Source organism: Hyperolius riggenbachi, chromosome 11 (assembly GCF_040937935.1).
Source record: "Hyperolius riggenbachi isolate aHypRig1 chromosome 11, aHypRig1.pri, whole genome shotgun sequence".
NCBI classification, from domain to species: Eukaryota; Metazoa; Chordata; class Amphibia; order Anura; family Hyperoliidae; genus Hyperolius; species Hyperolius riggenbachi.
In genome coordinates this window covers 210,080,560-210,098,780 of record NC_090656.1, presented here as the reverse complement: position 1 = coordinate 210,098,780, position 18,221 = coordinate 210,080,560, and the positions used below count along the sequence as shown (strand labels likewise).

At 41.2% G+C, this 18,221-nt stretch overlaps 1 protein-coding gene across 1 annotated transcript; it reads left to right on the top strand.

Moving 5' to 3' along the window:
* The first annotated feature begins 2,995 nt into the window (after window positions 1-2,995).
* LOC137537953 (interferon-induced very large GTPase 1-like) lies at window positions 2,996-13,581 on the top strand. The gene is made up of 2 exons (XM_068259880.1): window positions 2,996-3,081; window positions 7,475-13,581. The coding sequence occupies exon 2, from the start codon at window positions 7,477-7,479 to the stop codon at window positions 13,579-13,581; it is 6,105 nt and encodes a 2,034-aa protein (XP_068115981.1). The 5' UTR covers window positions 2,996-3,081; window positions 7,475-7,476.
* The last annotated feature ends 4,640 nt before the right edge of the window (window positions 13,582-18,221 follow it).

Here is an 18,221-nt window from a genome sequence, read left to right as displayed (position 1 = left end):
GAGCTTGACCATTGTGCTATGGCTAATACTCTCAGTAAACTTTGCTGGTCAGTATTGGGTGGGTCAGCTGACCTGTTGTGGTGTGTGTCTCACTGTCAGCTGATTAATGCCTGCGTGTGATTGGCTGTTGTGTGCATGTGGCCGGCCACTGATTGGTTGCATGTAGTATATAAGTCTGCCAAGTGCTTCCTGTCATTGTCCGTGATAGCGTTAGCTAGTTGCTGGGTGCATGTATCCTAGTTGGAAAACTATTCTTTATTGGATTACTTGGATTTTTGACCTCTGCCTGATTTCTGACCTTCCTTGCCCGCTGCCTGAACTGACCCCGGAAACTCTCGACTACTCTCTTGCCTGCTCCTTCTGTACTGCGAATCTCAGATACCTGTGTATGACCCGGACTGTTATTGGACTCTGCTTTTGTTTCTCGTGTTTGGTGTTGGTGATCTATCTATACCCACCCTGCATTCAGCCTCAATATCTTGCGCCCTAAAGGCCTGGGTGTAACCGAAGTCGGATAGGTGTTGTCTCTCACCTACCGTTCAAGCGGGGACGCGCCACACAAGGCGAAGACGGCGGAGATAGATTGGGACATGGAGGCTGATTCGTGGGTGAATACGTTGCCAGACCTTACAACAGTATGTTAAGGAGAATATTGGGTACAAGTCAAAAAATAATTTTTCAAAAAGATCTTGCAATTTTTGAGAAAATCTATTTTAAATATGCAAAGAAAAATGTTTTTTGAACCTAGAAAAATAACAGTTTAAAAAACATTTTTTTTTGTATATTTAAAATAGATTTTCTCAAAAACTACAAGGTCTTCTTGAACAATTATTTTTATAACTTGTACCCACTATTCTTCTTAACATATGTAGCAATTTTTGGTAGCAATGGTATGTATGGGAGCTTTGCTATTCACCGCCAAAGTCGGACTGAAATTATGTGTAAATTCATGCGTAATTACGAATGGGAACAATTAACTACGAAATTGCTTACACTATTCCCCCGAAGTTTCGCATTATGATCACGATGCGTAATTACGAATGGGCATAATTTCTGCTCAGCGCTACTCACAAGGTGAGAAATAAAATGTTATACTTCCCTGGGGCTTCTTCCAGCCCCTAGAAATCATTTGTGTTTCTCGCCGCAACTTCGGTCCTCTCTGGGGTCCCGCTGGCAGCTTGTAAGGCTCGCCAACATTCTTGGGTGTGTGCTAGCAATCACGCTAGCGTCCATGTCATCAGGAGCGAACTGCACTTGCACAGACTACTGCACAAGCGCAGTACACATCCAATCATCTGGGCCCATATGTGTGCGGGCACTCGCCGACCCATCGGGGGCTGGTGAACCTTACAGGCTGCCAGCGGGTCCCCGGAGAAGACCAGAGCTTCATTATGGGATATCTAATAATCACGATCATACATAAAATAATTACTATATGCTAAAAGATTGTGCAAATGAAAGTTGTATAGACATGCTACTCAGGTGTTAGCACTGGAACAAAACCATACAGAGACAAGTACAAAAACACACCAGCATAGCTGCATTTAATGGGAAGAATATTTATTGATTAGTACATTTAACCAATTGCACACACCCACTTTGATGTGAATAAATTGTATTTGTATACAGACCGTGTTTTTTGGACCATGAGACATTTTTTCCCCAAAAGTGGGGGGAAACGTCAGTGCATCTTATAGTCCGAATACAACAATTTACAGCACTGTCCAACGACATTGGGAACGCGCATACCCTGACCGTGAAATGCGCGTACTTGCTCCTCCTGTGTCCTTCTGTTTCCCCAGACTAGTGGGAAAAGTCACATTCCTGCAGAGGTTTTCTGCCACCAGTAACTGCTATTGTGACTTGGCAGCTGACCAGGTGGAGGGCGGCATTGGACAGGCATTGGGCAGGCTGTGGCTTGTAGTAACTAAGCAGATTCAGTGATTGGCCCAGTGATGGCGCCATGGTCCCAACCGCGAGATAATCAATGCCAGTAACTTAGTGAGAAGCCTTGATTGACAGGGCGATGCACCAATCAGCAGCAGCCATGTCAGGAGCCTATCTCCTCCGGCTCTCTGTGGGATCCTCTTGCACAAGCCACAGCCTGCCAGATGCCTCTTGGCAGTGGGTGATATATTGGCACCGCAGGCGGGTGAAGCAGACAGAGATTGTCCGAAGCTTCAAGTTTTTATGTTTTATTGAGATTCGCTGTTGGATTAAAAAGCCCATAGAAGTTAAGACGTTTTATAGGTTGTCGTCTGGCCTGTTTGGTTATTACAACAAAGCGCATAATCCACTTACAGATAGAGGTGGGCTACATCTGCAAAGTCCGGGGACAAGCAGACAGATCTTAAGACCCACCAGAGAGCTGAGGTGGTCTGTATCTGGTGAGCATCTAGACATGGGGGTTATGGCTTCATACAGAAGAGTGTTACTATTTATCACAGACACCTGGGTGTTTGAGTGAAACTTAACTGAACGTTATTACCCTATGTGGAGTTTTGTATGTTTTCTCCTAGATATTGTAATGAGGCAACAGCAGGCTGAACGCGGAGGATTGTCCGCGTCCGCATCAGCAGCGCGACCGCCCGCATAGTCGCATGCGGAACGCGGAGAAACGTCCACGTCCGCAGCGGCAGCACGATTCACTGCTCAGTCGCAGACCTCTTGGCGTACTCCACGCCGAGGCTGCACTCCTGGAACACCTTCACAGGCCTCATGGCATGCTGCTCGCCGAGGCACCTCTCATGACAGTCTGGACCCCGTAGGGGCCGCGCGCGTGTGCAGTAGAGCCTTTTATACTCTTAGAAGGAGATTCAGCTGACCAGCTGGTCAGCTGACCTCAGCAAGGTCCTTGAGCTGTGCTGAAAGGTCCTTGAGCCATGTTGTGATTGGTTGAATGGCTGGGCGGGCTGTTTGAGTCCAGCACACTATAAAAGCAGGCATTCTGTCAGTTGCAAGTTGTCTGCAGTCAGCGAATACTTGTGTGTTAGCACTCAGACCCTAGTCAGATCCCAAAGTGTGTTAGAACGGGCTGGAGCTGGGGATCTACACTTAGCCAGATTCTGTTGATAGCCTAAAGTACTAATTGCATTGTATATTGTGTATGACCTTTTGCCTGTTACCTGTTTATTCTCTTGTCTCCTGATTTTGTACTTCGCCAGCCCGTACCGTTACCGACTATTGGCTTGGCTTCTGACTACTCGTGTTTCTCGATTCTGTACCTCTGCCCATCTGATTTTCTGTTACTGACCTTGGCTTGACCTCTGATCTTGATTTCTGTCTGTCGATTCGGTACTTCCTTGCCAGTTCTGATACCGAACCATTTTCCGTTTGACTTCGCCCCCTTTAGTGGTTCGTCCACTAAAGGGTTAACTCTGCTGAGTTCTCCTTGCGGGGAACTCAGTAACTCCTCAGCATATCATTGCTGTTGAGGAACGCGATTCTGCATTCTTATCCTAGTCGCAGAATCGCACACACTGCCCTTTCTTTCAGAGGTCACCATCCCTCTGAGTTAACGTCAGTGTGGTGGGTTTTCCACAAGTTATATCATCTGTACCTTGTGTTTTCCAGAGTACGTATAAATATTTGTATTATTGGTGATTCCGCAGATCACCATATAATCAAATATATCTGTATTACTGGTGATACTGCGGATCACCAATAATCAGAAAACTCTGAGTGTGTACACCAAAACACCACACCATAACAGATATGCATGGAGAGCACAGCAGCAAATATTGAAATAGTTGTGAAAAAATGGTACCACTTGTAGACCCTAAAATTTGAAGATAATCATACCGCCTTGGAGGTTAAAGAGGAACTCCAGCCTAAACAAACATACTGTCATTAAGTTACATTAGTTATGTTAATTAAAATAGATAGGTAATATAATCTCTTACCCACCCTGTTTTAAAAGAACAGGCAAATGTTGGATTTCATGATGGCAGCCATCTTTTTGGTTGAAAGGAGGTGACAGGGAGCATGAGACACAGTTCCAACTGTCCTGTGTCCTAAGCACCTCTCCCATTTGCTAGGCAACGTGAATAACATAGGAAATCCCATCATGCTCTGCACAGCATCAGGGAAAAAAAGCCTTGGCGTTTTTTTCTTTGATGGGTGGAGCTTAGGTAAAAAATTTTAGTCTGGAGGTTCACTTTAAGCAATTAAATAATTGATAAAAAGTTACAGCAAAACAGTTCTGCTCTGCAGTGTGCACAGCTCCCTCCCTCTTTAATTCCTAAAAGCAAAAATATAACAAGACAGAGTCATAAAGCGCTCTCCTCCAATTCATAAAGGCCTTTGGCCTGATATATCATAATGGAGCATGGTGGGTAAAAGTTATTGGCTAAACGGGTAGGGGGAGGGGAGGGGGGGGGGGCATGTAGCGGTACATTATTACTGCATGGCTTTTGTAAGCAGCGCCCATTGTTTAGCTACGCTGCCACTAGCACACGTATTGTGCATGGCAACAAAATTAAGTCACGCTGATTTAATATTTATTTCGTGAATCAACTTCTAATTGTTCTATTATCTGAACAATGTTCATGATTCATATGAATTTTGCTTCACTAATAGTTAATTTTAATGCATTGACAGTGCCCCAAGTTCAGGAATAATGTGAATTATGTTTTCAATGGAGATGAAAATCAGCACTACAGTGCAAAAGTGTCATTTAAGCATAGGACACATGTAGTAAATACATACAATCTTACTTAGATCAGGAGAACAATACCAATTTTGCAGCCTAATCAATCTTATGCTATTTGGTGTATAAAGGAGTACCTGGTTGCATACTACAACATATGATTATTCCACAAAAACAACCTGCTGCTCTATGATTCTTGCAAAGTGGAAAACTTTATTGGCAAATGGCTGTTAACAATACACAATTCCTAATAACCCCCTCCCCCAAACACACAAAAAAAATCATCCTATTGGTCGGAGTGCTCATCACACGTAGTGCACACACAGATCTCACCACCAATCATACACTAGGCTGACTGTTGTAGTAATCTATGCCAGGCACATGTTGGAAAATGTAAGAGCACCAAGCATGTTATTATAAGCCCCATACTCCTGCATCATGTGATCACAGCATTTCTTTAACTGTACTAGTCTTCAGTCATATGATCATTGATTGAAAAGTAGCAGTACATGCATTGGATCATTTTATTGTATCGTGTGTGGCCACCGTAAAGCTGCACAATGTATTTTCAGTCTCAGGAATATAGGAAGCTGATACCATCTCGCTGCACCAGCAGCACTCACCACGCTTGTACAATGAAGCAGACCCCTACCTCAATTGAAGGCTGTGCGTCTGCGGTTGCTTATAACAGCATGCTTGGTGCGCTTACGCTTTCCAACATTTTCCTGGCATAGATTATTAAAACAGTCAGCTTAGTGTATGGTTGGTGGTGAGATTTGTGTTTGCACTATGTGTGGGGAGTGCTCTGACCAATAAGTCAATTATTGTGTGTTATTAAGAGTCATGTGCCAATAAAGTTTTCACTTTGCAAGAATTATAGAGCAGCAGGTTGTTTTTGTGGAATAATCATAGAAAACACATACTTTTGTGTATTGGACTGCAGAAATAGTCCTAACATTAGGTGAGGTGGATGACAGTGGGTGCAGGATGCAAATCGGCAGCCTAATGACCATTTTGCACGGTGGTGCTTCTTCCGAGGCTTTAGTGGTCAAGCCTCTGAAGAAGCACCACCATGCGAAACGGCCGTTTAGCTATGCGTTTCCTGCACCCTCTGCCATCCCCCTTAACTGATGGTAAGACCATTTCTGCTTGTTGCAGTCCAGCGCACAAAAGTATGTATTTACTACTTGTGACCTAGGCTGATTAAATCAAGAACTTGTAAGAAGAAAAAAAGCGCAGAGACACCGGGAGCCCGTTCATGCAAAAACGTAGAGATATATGGTGGAACAATCAAAGCTTCAACAATTATACTCACAAAGGCAGGTTGGAACGTTTGCAACCACTAAAATCAGCATGTGGGGAAAATAAAATCCCCACTTGGCCTTTCAGAAAAGATCAGATGGTCGCTGCTCCCTGAAAAAGGCTTCAACTAGACATACAGTAAAATTGAAGGATGCTACCCTCGTAGAGGGTTTCTTCACAATTATTAGCAGGGGAGAGAGAGGCGCCTAAGGTGAAAAACAAAACAAAACAATTCAACTGTTAGTACGCTATAATGTCCTACCTTAAGGACGTCACAATCGGGAGAAATGGTGTTCTCAATAAAAAAAGGTTTTTATTATGCACACGTTTTGCAACCAAAACACAGCTTTATCAGGTCAAGTTCAAGTGCCAGGAAATGAGCCCAATCAGGATAGACCCTGAACGCCTGTATCTTTTTTTTTTAATAATTCAAAGACGAATGCTCAGGATCCAAGCACTCAGGGTCTTTCCCGATTGGGTTAATTTCCCACCACTTGAACTTGACCTGATGAAGTGGTGTTTTGGCCCGCGAAATGTGTTGTCTGATGTGCATAATAAAAACCTTTTTTATTGAGAACACCATTTCTCCTGATTGTGAATTCCTTAAGGTAGAACAGTCTCAAGTACTAACAGTTGAATTGTTTTTTTTTTTTTTACCTTGGGCTCCTCCCTCTCCCAGAGCCGGGACAAGGTCCTCCAGCACCCAAGGCTGAGACACCAAAGTGCGCCCCTCCATCCCTGCCACCTCAGCCATCACACACTGATTGCTATTAGACTAAGAGGCGCCACATGGCCCACAACCTCCCCAACACCTTAATATCTAGTTATCTGGCTTGCAGTCACTGCCATGTATCCCCTTTTCTTATTTCTTTCTGCTTCAAACACAATTAGGAATGACAGCTGAATGAATTCTGTGCCCCCTCCTACACTGCGCCCTGAGGCTGGAGCCTCTCCAGCCTATGCCTCGGCCCGGCCCTGCCCTCTCCTAATAATTAGGCTGAATGAATGACACTGTGCTCTGCAGTGCTGGATTTTTACCTCTACCGATTACATTTTGAATTACTACTGTTTACTCCAGAGCACAATAAGCTGAATAGGGTGAGTGATGCTGCCTAATACTACTTCCCTGACCATGTAATAGATCACAGATGAAGGCCCGGTTCACATTAGCATTTTTTTGCGGAGCCGGTCGTACTGATCCGGCTATCAGGATCAGGAAAAACTGTCAGTTTTTACAGCCAGTGTGCTGTAAACTGTCAGTTTTCTATTTGTTACTATGTAGCTGCAAAACCTTCCGTTTCCATTCCGTTGAGCAAAACGGTCCGGAAAATTAGGGCCAGAGCATTTTTTTGTCCGTTCAGAGGAACGGACCATGGAACCGTACAGCCAGCTCCGTTGGCAAATGCAGATGTGAACCGGGCCTTATTGCTCAATCTGATACTGCTGTAGTGCCTACTAGCTTTTTCTTTTACTGTATAATATGAATTATGTTCCACTAATAGATTATTTTCATGTTTTTCATAGAAATGTCAGACAACAAACCTGATGATGAATATCCCTCCAACAACGAACTTGTCAAAAAAATTAAAGAATCTGGCTTGGATCCTAAGCTATGGCTTCCCATTATAGAGGAAGAGTTGGGTATTAAAAATGTTCAGTCATTGGAAAATATTCAGCCCGAAGACTTTGCAAAAATAGAGAAGCAGATTCAACATCCCTGGGAAAAGAGAGCGCTACGTAAACTGTTCAATCTTTGTGACTGCAGTGAAGATATTGCTGAAGTGCAAACAAAGAGAAATCTGTTAATGAAAGGGAAAAATAAACAAGCGTTTAACAAACTGGAACACCCAGAAGCATTGCACCTTAAAGGGAAAACTCAACAGGATGAGGATGTTCAACAACATGAACGAGAAATGTGGAAAGCTCAGGAAATTCATCCAATTTGCTTACAACCCCAAGAGAAACCAAACGGGGATCTTATAGAATATTTAGAAAAGGATGTTATCCTCAAAAATGAGTCATTTTCAAAAAGGGAGAACTTAACATATGCAGGGGTTATTTGTTATGCTTCTGAGGGCCTAGCACTGGAGGGAATTTTCCAAACCAAAAACATGGAAGATGAGGTTGTAAAACGTGAACCAGTTTTGTGTATTCCATCAGACATCAGACTGGCTGGGCCAGAACAAAGCTCTGTTGTTCAGCAGGAGGAATTTCTCTCTCCTACAGAGGAATGTGATTTTCAAAAAACAGCTAAAAACCAGGGGTTGAACTTACATGGCTTAGTTTTTGATCATTTCCTGGTGCCTGGTCTAAAGGGAAGTTCTGCACATAGCAACTCATCAGAATGTGAACATGCATGCCAACACAATTATGTTTGTGCAACCAGATATAATTACATCCCCTTAGCTTCATGTTACCTCAGAAGGGACCAGCTAAGGCTTTCCCAGTCTGCACTAAGTGCTTTAAAAGACATTGATAAGGCAATTTTTGTACATGCAAATGAAGAGAATTTAGCAAGAAAATGTACAGATTTTTTTCATAGGTTTGGATCACATGTTAACTCGGGCCCCATACATTTTGGTGGCCTATTCTGGATGAAGGTATCAATGAAAGTAGATGATTTCAACCAAATTAAAAAAGCCAAAAAGGCCACATCAGATGCATTACATCATTATATGGGTACTAGCTGTGCTGCATTCAGAGAGGATAGTGACTTTCTATTGACTGCTCCGGAATCTGTGGACTTTTCAAAAACATCCAAATTTCAGGAAGATATTCAGGTCTCTATTGCTAAAACTGAAGGTCCATCCAAAGCAGCTTCTTTCTTGCAATGGAAATCGGGTCTTGTGACCAGTAACAAAACTTGGAGTGTTATACACAGAGGATCCCAGCTGGTGCCAATATGGACTGTTATTAAAGACAATCACAAGAGCAATTTTATAGACAATTCCAAACTAGCTTCTTGTCTGAGTAAGCAGTACAATATTTATGGTACAAAAGTCCACAACATTTCATCCCTGCTGAAGGAGCTGGACCTTGAGAAATATTACCCACAGAAAATGAAGATAATGGATGCTCGCAAAATATGTCTGTCTTATTTGGCGGAAAAACACGATTTTGAAGAAACACAGCTTCCCCTTCTTTACTTGCAGAAACTGCTCATGCTGGACTACAATGCCAAATATGTCCAGTGTGCACAGAGTAGCCATCTAACTGCACAGGCTGATGGGGGAGAAAATGTCATAGATATCTTTCCACATAGCAATATTCAAAAATATGAACAGCAAAATGAACAGGCTATCCATCCAATGGATGTTCAAATGTCAGTTTTCCACTGTGCTGATGATTTCATGCGACAGTATCTGTACTCAAAACTTTCAAATTGTCAGTTTGCTCTTCCACTTTTGGTACCACAACCCAATTCAGATTCTATAGAATTCCCACTCTGGTCTTTTCAAGAAATAAAAAAGAATCTGAAAAAGAAATGTAAATGTGGCACACCTTATGACAAGTTTATAAAGAAAGAAAAGACTCACATCGTATCCTTCCTTCGTCTTGGCCAATCTTCTTCCTCAAAATCACAGTTGATGAACTGGCTGATTAGTAAACAGAAACACGATATTTTCTTTCATCGGCACTGCAGAGGCAGCACAAACAATGCTTTACTGATGAACGGAGTTACAGAGATTGCCTGGTATTTTCCTGGTGGCAAGGAGGATGACCAATTTGATGATTGCATTGCATTTACTAACCTTCATGGTGATGCCCAAAAACATAACCGGCAAGTGAAATTCTTAGAAAAAATTTCCTCGGTCATTGTGGTTGTATTCTCAGAGCTGGACATGAGAGGGAAGGAAATGTTACAACAGCTACAAAAATCCCCAAAATCACTCATCTGTCTATTGGCAGACAAAGAGAAATGTCAAATTGGAAAAGGAAACACAGTTAACATATGTCTTAAAAACAGAAATGAAGCAGAAATGATACAAGACATATCACAAACAATACAATCTTTACTAAGCAACTCAAAGAAAGAATACTCACTTGAAACCTGTGCGGACATAGCCAGAAAACATGGGTTTGTAGTGGATGAAGACAAAACCCAATGCAAGCAAGGAAAAGAAGATGCTCAGGGTCTGCTGTCACTGTTAAAAGCAAAAGACGTATCCATCTGGAAGGAGGCATTTCTTCCTCTACAGGGGGAACTCTGGTGTGAATGGTGTGAAAAAGATAAAGAAATGGCTCGACTTAAACAAAAGAGTAATGCGAGTATTAGGCAACACCAGAGCAACATTTTATCTGAGAAAAGTGCAATAAGGGATAAACAATTAAAAAGAGCCTCTCCTCTCAATGACTTCTTGAAACACTTTCTAGGCAGTCTAAGAAAAGCCAACCAAGGATTAAACATGCACTTTCTCCATTGGTTAAAAATGTATTTGGATGATTTATCCTCAAAATCTCTTTCCATGCTGCAAGAGAACTACCACAAAAAATGGACACAAATTAAGGAGGAACAGGAAAAAAAAGCAAATAAAGTCATTATAGAAAGTTTAAAGTATGACTTAGAGAAACTATCAAAAGAAATTGAAAGGTCAAGATTTGGGCTTGAACATATTCTGAGAGAACTGGGACAAATTTATGAAGCTTCAGAAACCTTTCCAGGAAATGAAAATGACTATTTTACATTGCCAAAGATTGCAGCACATCTCATGGTTTCGGGGTATCCCATTGAGCTGATGGATGGTGAGACTGCCCACGTGCCACTGAAGTGGATTGGAGCAATTCTGGATGAGCTGGTGGAAAGATTAGGAGATAAAAAGCTATATGTCCTCACAGTCCTGGGCATACAAAGTACTGGAAAATCCACTCTGCTCAACGCTATGTTTGGACTTCAGTTTGCAGTGAGTGCTGGCAGAGGTACCAGAGGAGCGTTTATGCAACTTATAAAAGTTGATGAACAACTTAGAAAAGAGCTCAATTTTGACTATATACTTGTTGTAGATACAGAGGGATTGAGAGCTGTTGACCTGTCAATGAAAACTACAATTAATCATGACAATGAACTGGCTACTTTTGTAATTGGACTGAGTAATATCTCATTAATTAATGTTTTTGGAGAAAACCCTTCTGAAATGCAAGACATTTTACAGATTGCGGTTCAAGCATTTTTGAGGATGAAAAAGTTCAATCTAAGGCCCAGCTGTGTATTTGTCCATCAAAATGGTGGGGAGATAACTGCCAAAGAGAAAAACCTGGAGGGAAGGAGACTTCAAGAGAAACTGAATGAATTGGCCCTTTGTGCTGCACAGCAAGAACGCTGTGATATCACCTGTTTTAATGATGTCATCAGGTTTGATGTAAATGCACACATCCACTACTTTGATCAACTCTGGAAAGGTGACCCTCCCATGGCTCCTCCAAATCCGTGTTACAGCCAGAATGTTCAGAAGCTAAGACAAGTCATACTAGACTCCGGAAAACAAGAAGAAATGCAAAATTGTTTATGTATTTCCACATTTAAAGCTCGACTTAATGATCTATGGAATGCTTTACTTAATGAGAATTTTGTATTCAGCTTTAAAAATTCCCCTGAGATTGCCATATACAACAAATTGGAAGCTAAATACAGCCAATGGGCTTGGACATTAAGAAAGTGTATGTTGACCATTCAAAATCAAATCATTAACCAAATTCACAACAATGAATTTATGGAGGAAAATATCAAGCTGCTAGGGGAACAGTTTGAACCAAGTTACAAGGAGATTCTTAGAAACTTTGAAGGTGTTTTTGATGATGAAAAAGACAAAGAAATATTGATTCAGTGGTCAGAGAATACTAGAACCAGACTAGTTCGAGTCAGAAATGACCTAATAGAAGAGGTGAAGAAAAAAGCAGATCAGATGATCAAATATAAGAAGATCAATGGAAAAGTGAACAATTTCATGGAGAAATTTGAAGATGAAGTGTTAATGGAGATTACAGACTTGGCCCTGTCCATGAAAGGAAAGGATATCCCTGAAGAAGAACTGAAGCAAAGATTTGATGAACGGTGGAAATCTCTGATCATTAAAGTGCAGAAGGAAACAAATATTCTTATTTTTGAAAAGCCAACCATTTACACTGATTTAGAAGATGTTTTTCTAGAAGGCTTTAAAAAGGAAGCTAACATAATTGATACCATCAAGGAGTCCTATATATGGAAAAACTTAGTAGATGAATTCTCAAAATATATTTTTAAAAAACCCAAGTTGTCCATGTTTTGTGAATGCCTTTCAAAAGATGATAAGAAAACAATACAGCGTACTACACAGATTTTAGAAGGAAAACTAGATGAATTCCTTAAACAAAAAGAGTGGGAGAAGATGGATTACCAGTCTGTTTACTTCCATGAAATTCTGAACATGCTGCAATCTGAAATACGCAATAAGTTAGAGAAGTTTACGTTCAGAAGAGATTACACTTTAATTGCATCCCTGTTCTTGTGCCACAAAGCAGCCAAAAGGTTTGACAAGATGTCCAAAGATTTTAGAAAAGCCAATGACCCGGTTGTCCATTTATCAAATAGGAAAGATGAATTCTGGCAAATTATTAGGATCGTCTATCAGGGAAACATTTGTAGCAAGTTGAAAGAGGCCATACAAGAAGGGGTCTATGAGAAATCTGCAATAGATTTTGCTGGGAACATGAGGAGTCAGCGTCGAGCTTTAAATGGAAACAAAGAGGAACTGGATTTGTATCTACTTATTTCATTGGCAGAGAAAGAAGAGTTCTTTAATTATCTCGAATATATCCAAAAACCTCAATCCGCAGTCAGTGACTTTATTGAAAAATGTGTTGAGCAGTACTTTGATGGCAACACAAAGGTGTCCGAAATTCTAAACCTTAACCTGGAAGACATTAGAAATATTATATTAAATGCAATTGATACAACAGCTACTTTGGTAGGCAGGAATGATAGCATCAGCAAATGGTTGAAGACATTCTGTTCCCAGCTTGGAAGTGAAGTGAAGCTGTCACGTAATGACCTTATAAGTAAGAAATATCAGAATATAACTGATATGGAATTTCTGAAGAAAGCCATGACACAGGCTTTGAAAATTTCAGTAAAACAACTGAAAAAAAGTATTTTTTGTTGTGACCTCACTAATCTTCAAAAAAAAGTTAGAGAGATTTTTTCTGAGCAGTTTTGTTGTGGGTGCTTCGCACAGTGTCCCTTTTGTGGTGCTGTATGTACAAATAGTATACCCAAGCATGCTGGAGATCACAGTGCTACATTTCACCGTCCTCAGGCTTTAATAGGTTGGCGTTACGGCAATTCAAAGCTGTTTGTTGTGGAGGACTGCAGTGCTCAGGTTGCAGGTGATGGTAACTTTGAACTTAAAGATGGCACTTGTATTCCTTATGAGAAGTACAGAAAAGCTGGACCCCCTTACAATACCTGGTCTATTACTCCAGACGACTCACCCTTACATTACTGGAAATGGGTGACTTGCCACTTCCAAAAGGAACTTGAGCAGCATTATGAGTTTACATTCACAGAGAGAGGAAAAATGCCACCACAATGGCACTCTATTACAAAAAAAGATGCAATTGATGAGATCAAGAAATACCTAGCTCGAAACAGAAAATGATGCTGATGGAAACCTACGAAAACCAAAGCCATTCTTCGCTTAAAGGACATCCGAGGTGAAAATAAACTGATGAGAAAAACAATTGTATCTATCCTCGGTCTCCTAAAAATGACTTTTTTTAGATATTCCACAGTTTTATTTTTATGTTTAAGTCTAGTTTTTAAGTTTTTACTGTTTCCTTGTCTCTGCTCAATGACACATTCGTTGAAGTATGTCAGAGCTCAAATCTATAAATTATTGACCCTTTTTATTTCTTTCCTGCTCTCAGAAGCCATGTACAGCCAGGAAATGTTTTATGGCTGTAAGTACTTTATCAGGGAGGGTTATGCTATAGTATAACCCAGTCCGACCTAGTCCCGACCCAGACAAAAACTGTCACTTGCATACCTGATATTTAACAGTTTCAGGCAGAGAAAGAAAAAAGGAACACAGCATAGTTATTTGTGTACTTGGCATTTTGCATACACATGTCTATCTCATCATGTCACGTTACCTCGGTTGTCCTTTAACATCCACCTAGAATGCTTTGAAAAAGTTTATGTTCTTTGGGGGGGTTATGCATCTGCAGCATATTGTTAATGATTAATCATGGAAAACAATTGCCTGGAAGTGTTCTGAGTGGGAGAATAATCTATGTTGAATATGTTGGACGTTGATCTTTCATAGGTCCTGCCAGTCAGAGTCAAGTCTCCAAAATGACAATTTACACATGCCTAAACTTGTGATTTGCAACTGTCCATTATAGATGTGGAAATTTGATTTATTTCCTAAAGATTATGTTTATGAATAAACGTAAAAAGTTTACAGTGCTCCAGTTTGGGGTGTGTTGATTTGCTGGAAAGCAGTCACACATTAGACTGTTTTAAAAATTCTATGCAATTTAGGTAGACTCGAGCAAGTGACTATTGGCTACAGATACATGTATAATGGGTGCCATTGAAATCTGGGTTTCAGAAATAGCCATTAAAGGAACACTATTAAACCAAGTGTTCTAAAATGACAACGTAAAAATAATGTCTAAGTAGCTGTGTAAACATTTTCCTACTTTGCATGTTAAATATTAAAGGCAAAAGCTTTAATTTATTAAATGTAGGATTTAGCTTTATTTAAAACAAATCTATTACAGAAGGGGTGTCTGCTTCATAGCCAGTGTTGCATATCAGACTACAGAGTATTTTTCTGTGAAAACAAAAAAAGTATGAAAAGCTGTGTTGTCGCAGACAATTCCAAATGTTTATTATGTTTATAACAAGTTACATTTCCTCTGCTCTCTTTATACACTTAAGTCAGAGACACAGGACTCAGCAGCTGCAGCTGCTGAGAGCTTTCTCTCTCACACACACATGATTAACAGATGAAGTGTGAATGGGGAATTCCCCCTCCCCCCATGGCTCATTCTGCTGTCAGTTTTGGCATCAGTAAAGTGTGAAAGTATTTTGATAACAGTCAACAAAGAGGTTGCCAGTGAAATGTATACACCAGTACTTAGCAGCACTTCCCAAACAATTCCTATCTCAATTATAAAACGTTTCTTGATAGTGTTCCTTTAAGGACAGCTATCAAAGCTTGTTTTATCCAGCACAGTAGTAATGCAAAGCAACACCATAGGCAGGAATAATAGTAGTTTTTTTTCTTCCCCCCTCCCCCGCTCTCCCCAGACTGTACCATCTACACAGCTCCCTTGGAAAATGTATCAGTATCGAAGACCTGGTGACATTTCTGCTGTGAAGGACAGAAGAATGTGCTCCTCCTTCAGGCCCAAAGCCCACTGACACAGTTGTATCCACTTTTCAGTTACACATCAATATTGCAGATGCTGAAAAGTGGACTGAGGCAGACACAACTGTGTTAGTGGGCTCAGGCCCTTACTGCTGGGAAAAGCTTTGCCTGTGCGAGTTAGCAGGGGTTTGTAAGAGGAGGGAGTGACAACCTATCTCACTATCTGTACACAGAAGAGTCAGTGAAAGCATGTGCGTACTGCTGTGCCTTCAATTGGCTGTCTGCCATTGCCTAGCAACGGCAGACATCATGTATTTCAGCTTAAAAAAAGAGATAAAACTTTTGCGGTGAATAGCGAACATTTGACATTTTCGATTCGCCCCCTATACATCATTATTGAGCTAAACTTTGACCCCTTACAGTCAGCAGACAGATGGCAGCCAGCTAGCACCCCTTCCTGGACCCCCAACCCCCCTATGAAAAAGAATTTGCGGTGGCCATATTGGATTCATTCTCCGCTGGTTGCTGACTGTTAGTGAGAGCAGGGTCAGACTTGCTTCAGATAGGTAGGGAAAGCATTAGCTAGGCCTGTGTTCTTGTTCCTCACTTGCTGTGAACGCACTTCAAACAGCCTTATTGAGGGATAGAACATTGGTCTCCTGTGTTTTTTGTGTGTGTGACACTCCACAGCCCACACAGAGCTGTGTGCACACTAGTGCACAGTCAGAAACAGTCTTTGTAGGTTTTAAAATTCGCCTTAAGGAAAGGTGGGGGGGAAAGGCTGCGCATCCCTAAACACATGTTGCAATTGAATGGTTAATCGCACAGGCATACACCGCCTCTGCCAGACTGAAAAATGCATGCCCTGCATCCAAGACAAGTGCTAACATTTATTAAACTAGGAGGAACTTTAGCTTACAATATGGTTTGCATGCAAAGTATATTATACTAGACACTTGCGCCACGGTGAGGCAGACCTCCGGGCAAGTGACCTACCAAATTTAAGTTACACATTTTTTTTGCTTAGCTGCTCCCAAGGTTTTAAATTTAGGTTAGAACAGCGAGGAGAACGCCAGCGCATACCACTAAGGCTGCATCTGAAATGACCACCAGCTCAGTGTGTAGCACCTAAATAGATTTTCTGCACACTTCGCATTCAATTCAGATGCAAATCATATGCAAATCTGCTACTACTTATCATGCAAACAGGAAACTCAGGAGGAGGGGCAGGGAGCAGCTAACCTGACAGTTACATAGTTACAAACTTAAGGAAAGGTGGGGGGGAAAGGCTGCGTATCCCTAAACACATGTTGCAATTGAATGGTTAATCGCACAGGCATATACCGCCTCTGCCAGACTGAAAAATACATGCCCTGCATCCAAGACAAGTGCTAACATTTATTAAACTAGGAGGAACTTTAGCTTCCAATATGGTTTGCATGCAAAGTATATTATACTAGACACTTGCACCACTGTGCGATTAACCATTCAATTGCAACATGTGTTTAGGGATGCACAGCCTTCCCCCCCCCCACCTTTCCTTAAGTTTGTAACTATGTAACTGTCAGGTTAGCTGCTCCCAGCCCCTCCTCCTGAGTTTCCTGTTTGCATGATAAGTAGTAGCAGATTTACATATGATTTGTATCTGAATTGAATGCGAAGTGTGCAGAAAATCTATTTAGGTGCTACACACTGAGCTGGTGGTCATTTCAGATGCAGCCTTAGTGGTATGCGCTGGCGTTCTCCTCGCTTTAAAATTCGCCTACCTATTGAAGTCTATGGCGCTTTGCCAGATTCGCCTGTTCACAAACATTTGCTGAAGTTCGCGTTCATGAACAGAAAATTCTATGTTCGCGACATCTCTAAGAAGCACACACGTTTTTTCAAAGACTCTGTTGGTAATGTGCTGGCTCAACTTTCACACAGGAAGGAGGGGGAGAGCACGTTCTTGTTTACTTAAAGCGGATCCGAGATGAAAAACTAACTATAACAAGTAACTTGTCTATATATCTTATCTAAAGTTTAGATAGTTTCACAGCAAATCTAGCTGCAAACAGCTTTAATAGAAAATGATTATTTCTTCCTGTGATACAATGACAGCAGACATGTTGTTTGTAAACATTACACAGAGGCAGGCTTATCTGTATCTTGAGCACTCAGCCCCCTCCTCCCCTCTGCCTCTGAAATCAATGGCTAGTAACACCTCCTCCTCCTCCTGCCCAGACTGAGCTCCCATGAGCCCTTGCTACTGCCAAGGCTCTCTGAAAACTTGTGGGCGTGGTTTATTTAGTTTAATTAGTTTTAGGGAATTAGAGTATTAAAACAAAAACAAAAGAGTATTTGGCTTGAGGAATGCCCTATAAACAATAGGAAAGGAACACAATTATGCAATGAGTAAAAGTTCACCTCGGATCCACTTTAAAGAGAACCTGTACTGAGTAAAATTATTTAAAATAAACACATGAGGTAACTTGAAATGAAGATTACATAGTTACCTTGCTGTCAGTTCCTCTCAGAAGCTCACCATTTTCTTCTTACAGTGATCCCTTCCAGTTCTGACAACATTTTGTCAGATCTGAAATATATCAGTTGCTGTCAGTTATATATCAGTTGCTGTCAGTTATAGCTGAGAGGAGAACTGATGTGTCTATGTTTCCCTATGGCTCAAGTGGGCAATGTTACAGTTTAACAGTGTGCTGACCAGGAAGCTGTTATGGGGTAATAGCCATTTTCAAAATGGAGGACGGAGAATTCCATTGATCACAGTGGACAAACAGGACGCAGGAGAGGAAAAAGAGATTGAGGACTAGACTACACAGGAGGTAAGTATGACTTGTGTATGTTTATTTTGACTTTTACTGTTCAGTTCAGGTTTTCTTTAAGGAGGAACAGCAGTGAAAATAACACAATTAAAAAAAGTG

What these genes read in the sequence shown, in the direction of transcription:
- LOC137537953 (XM_068259880.1), top strand. Translation starts at nt 7,477, where the DNA reads ATGTCAGACAACAAACCTGATGATGAATATCCCTCCAACAACGAACTT.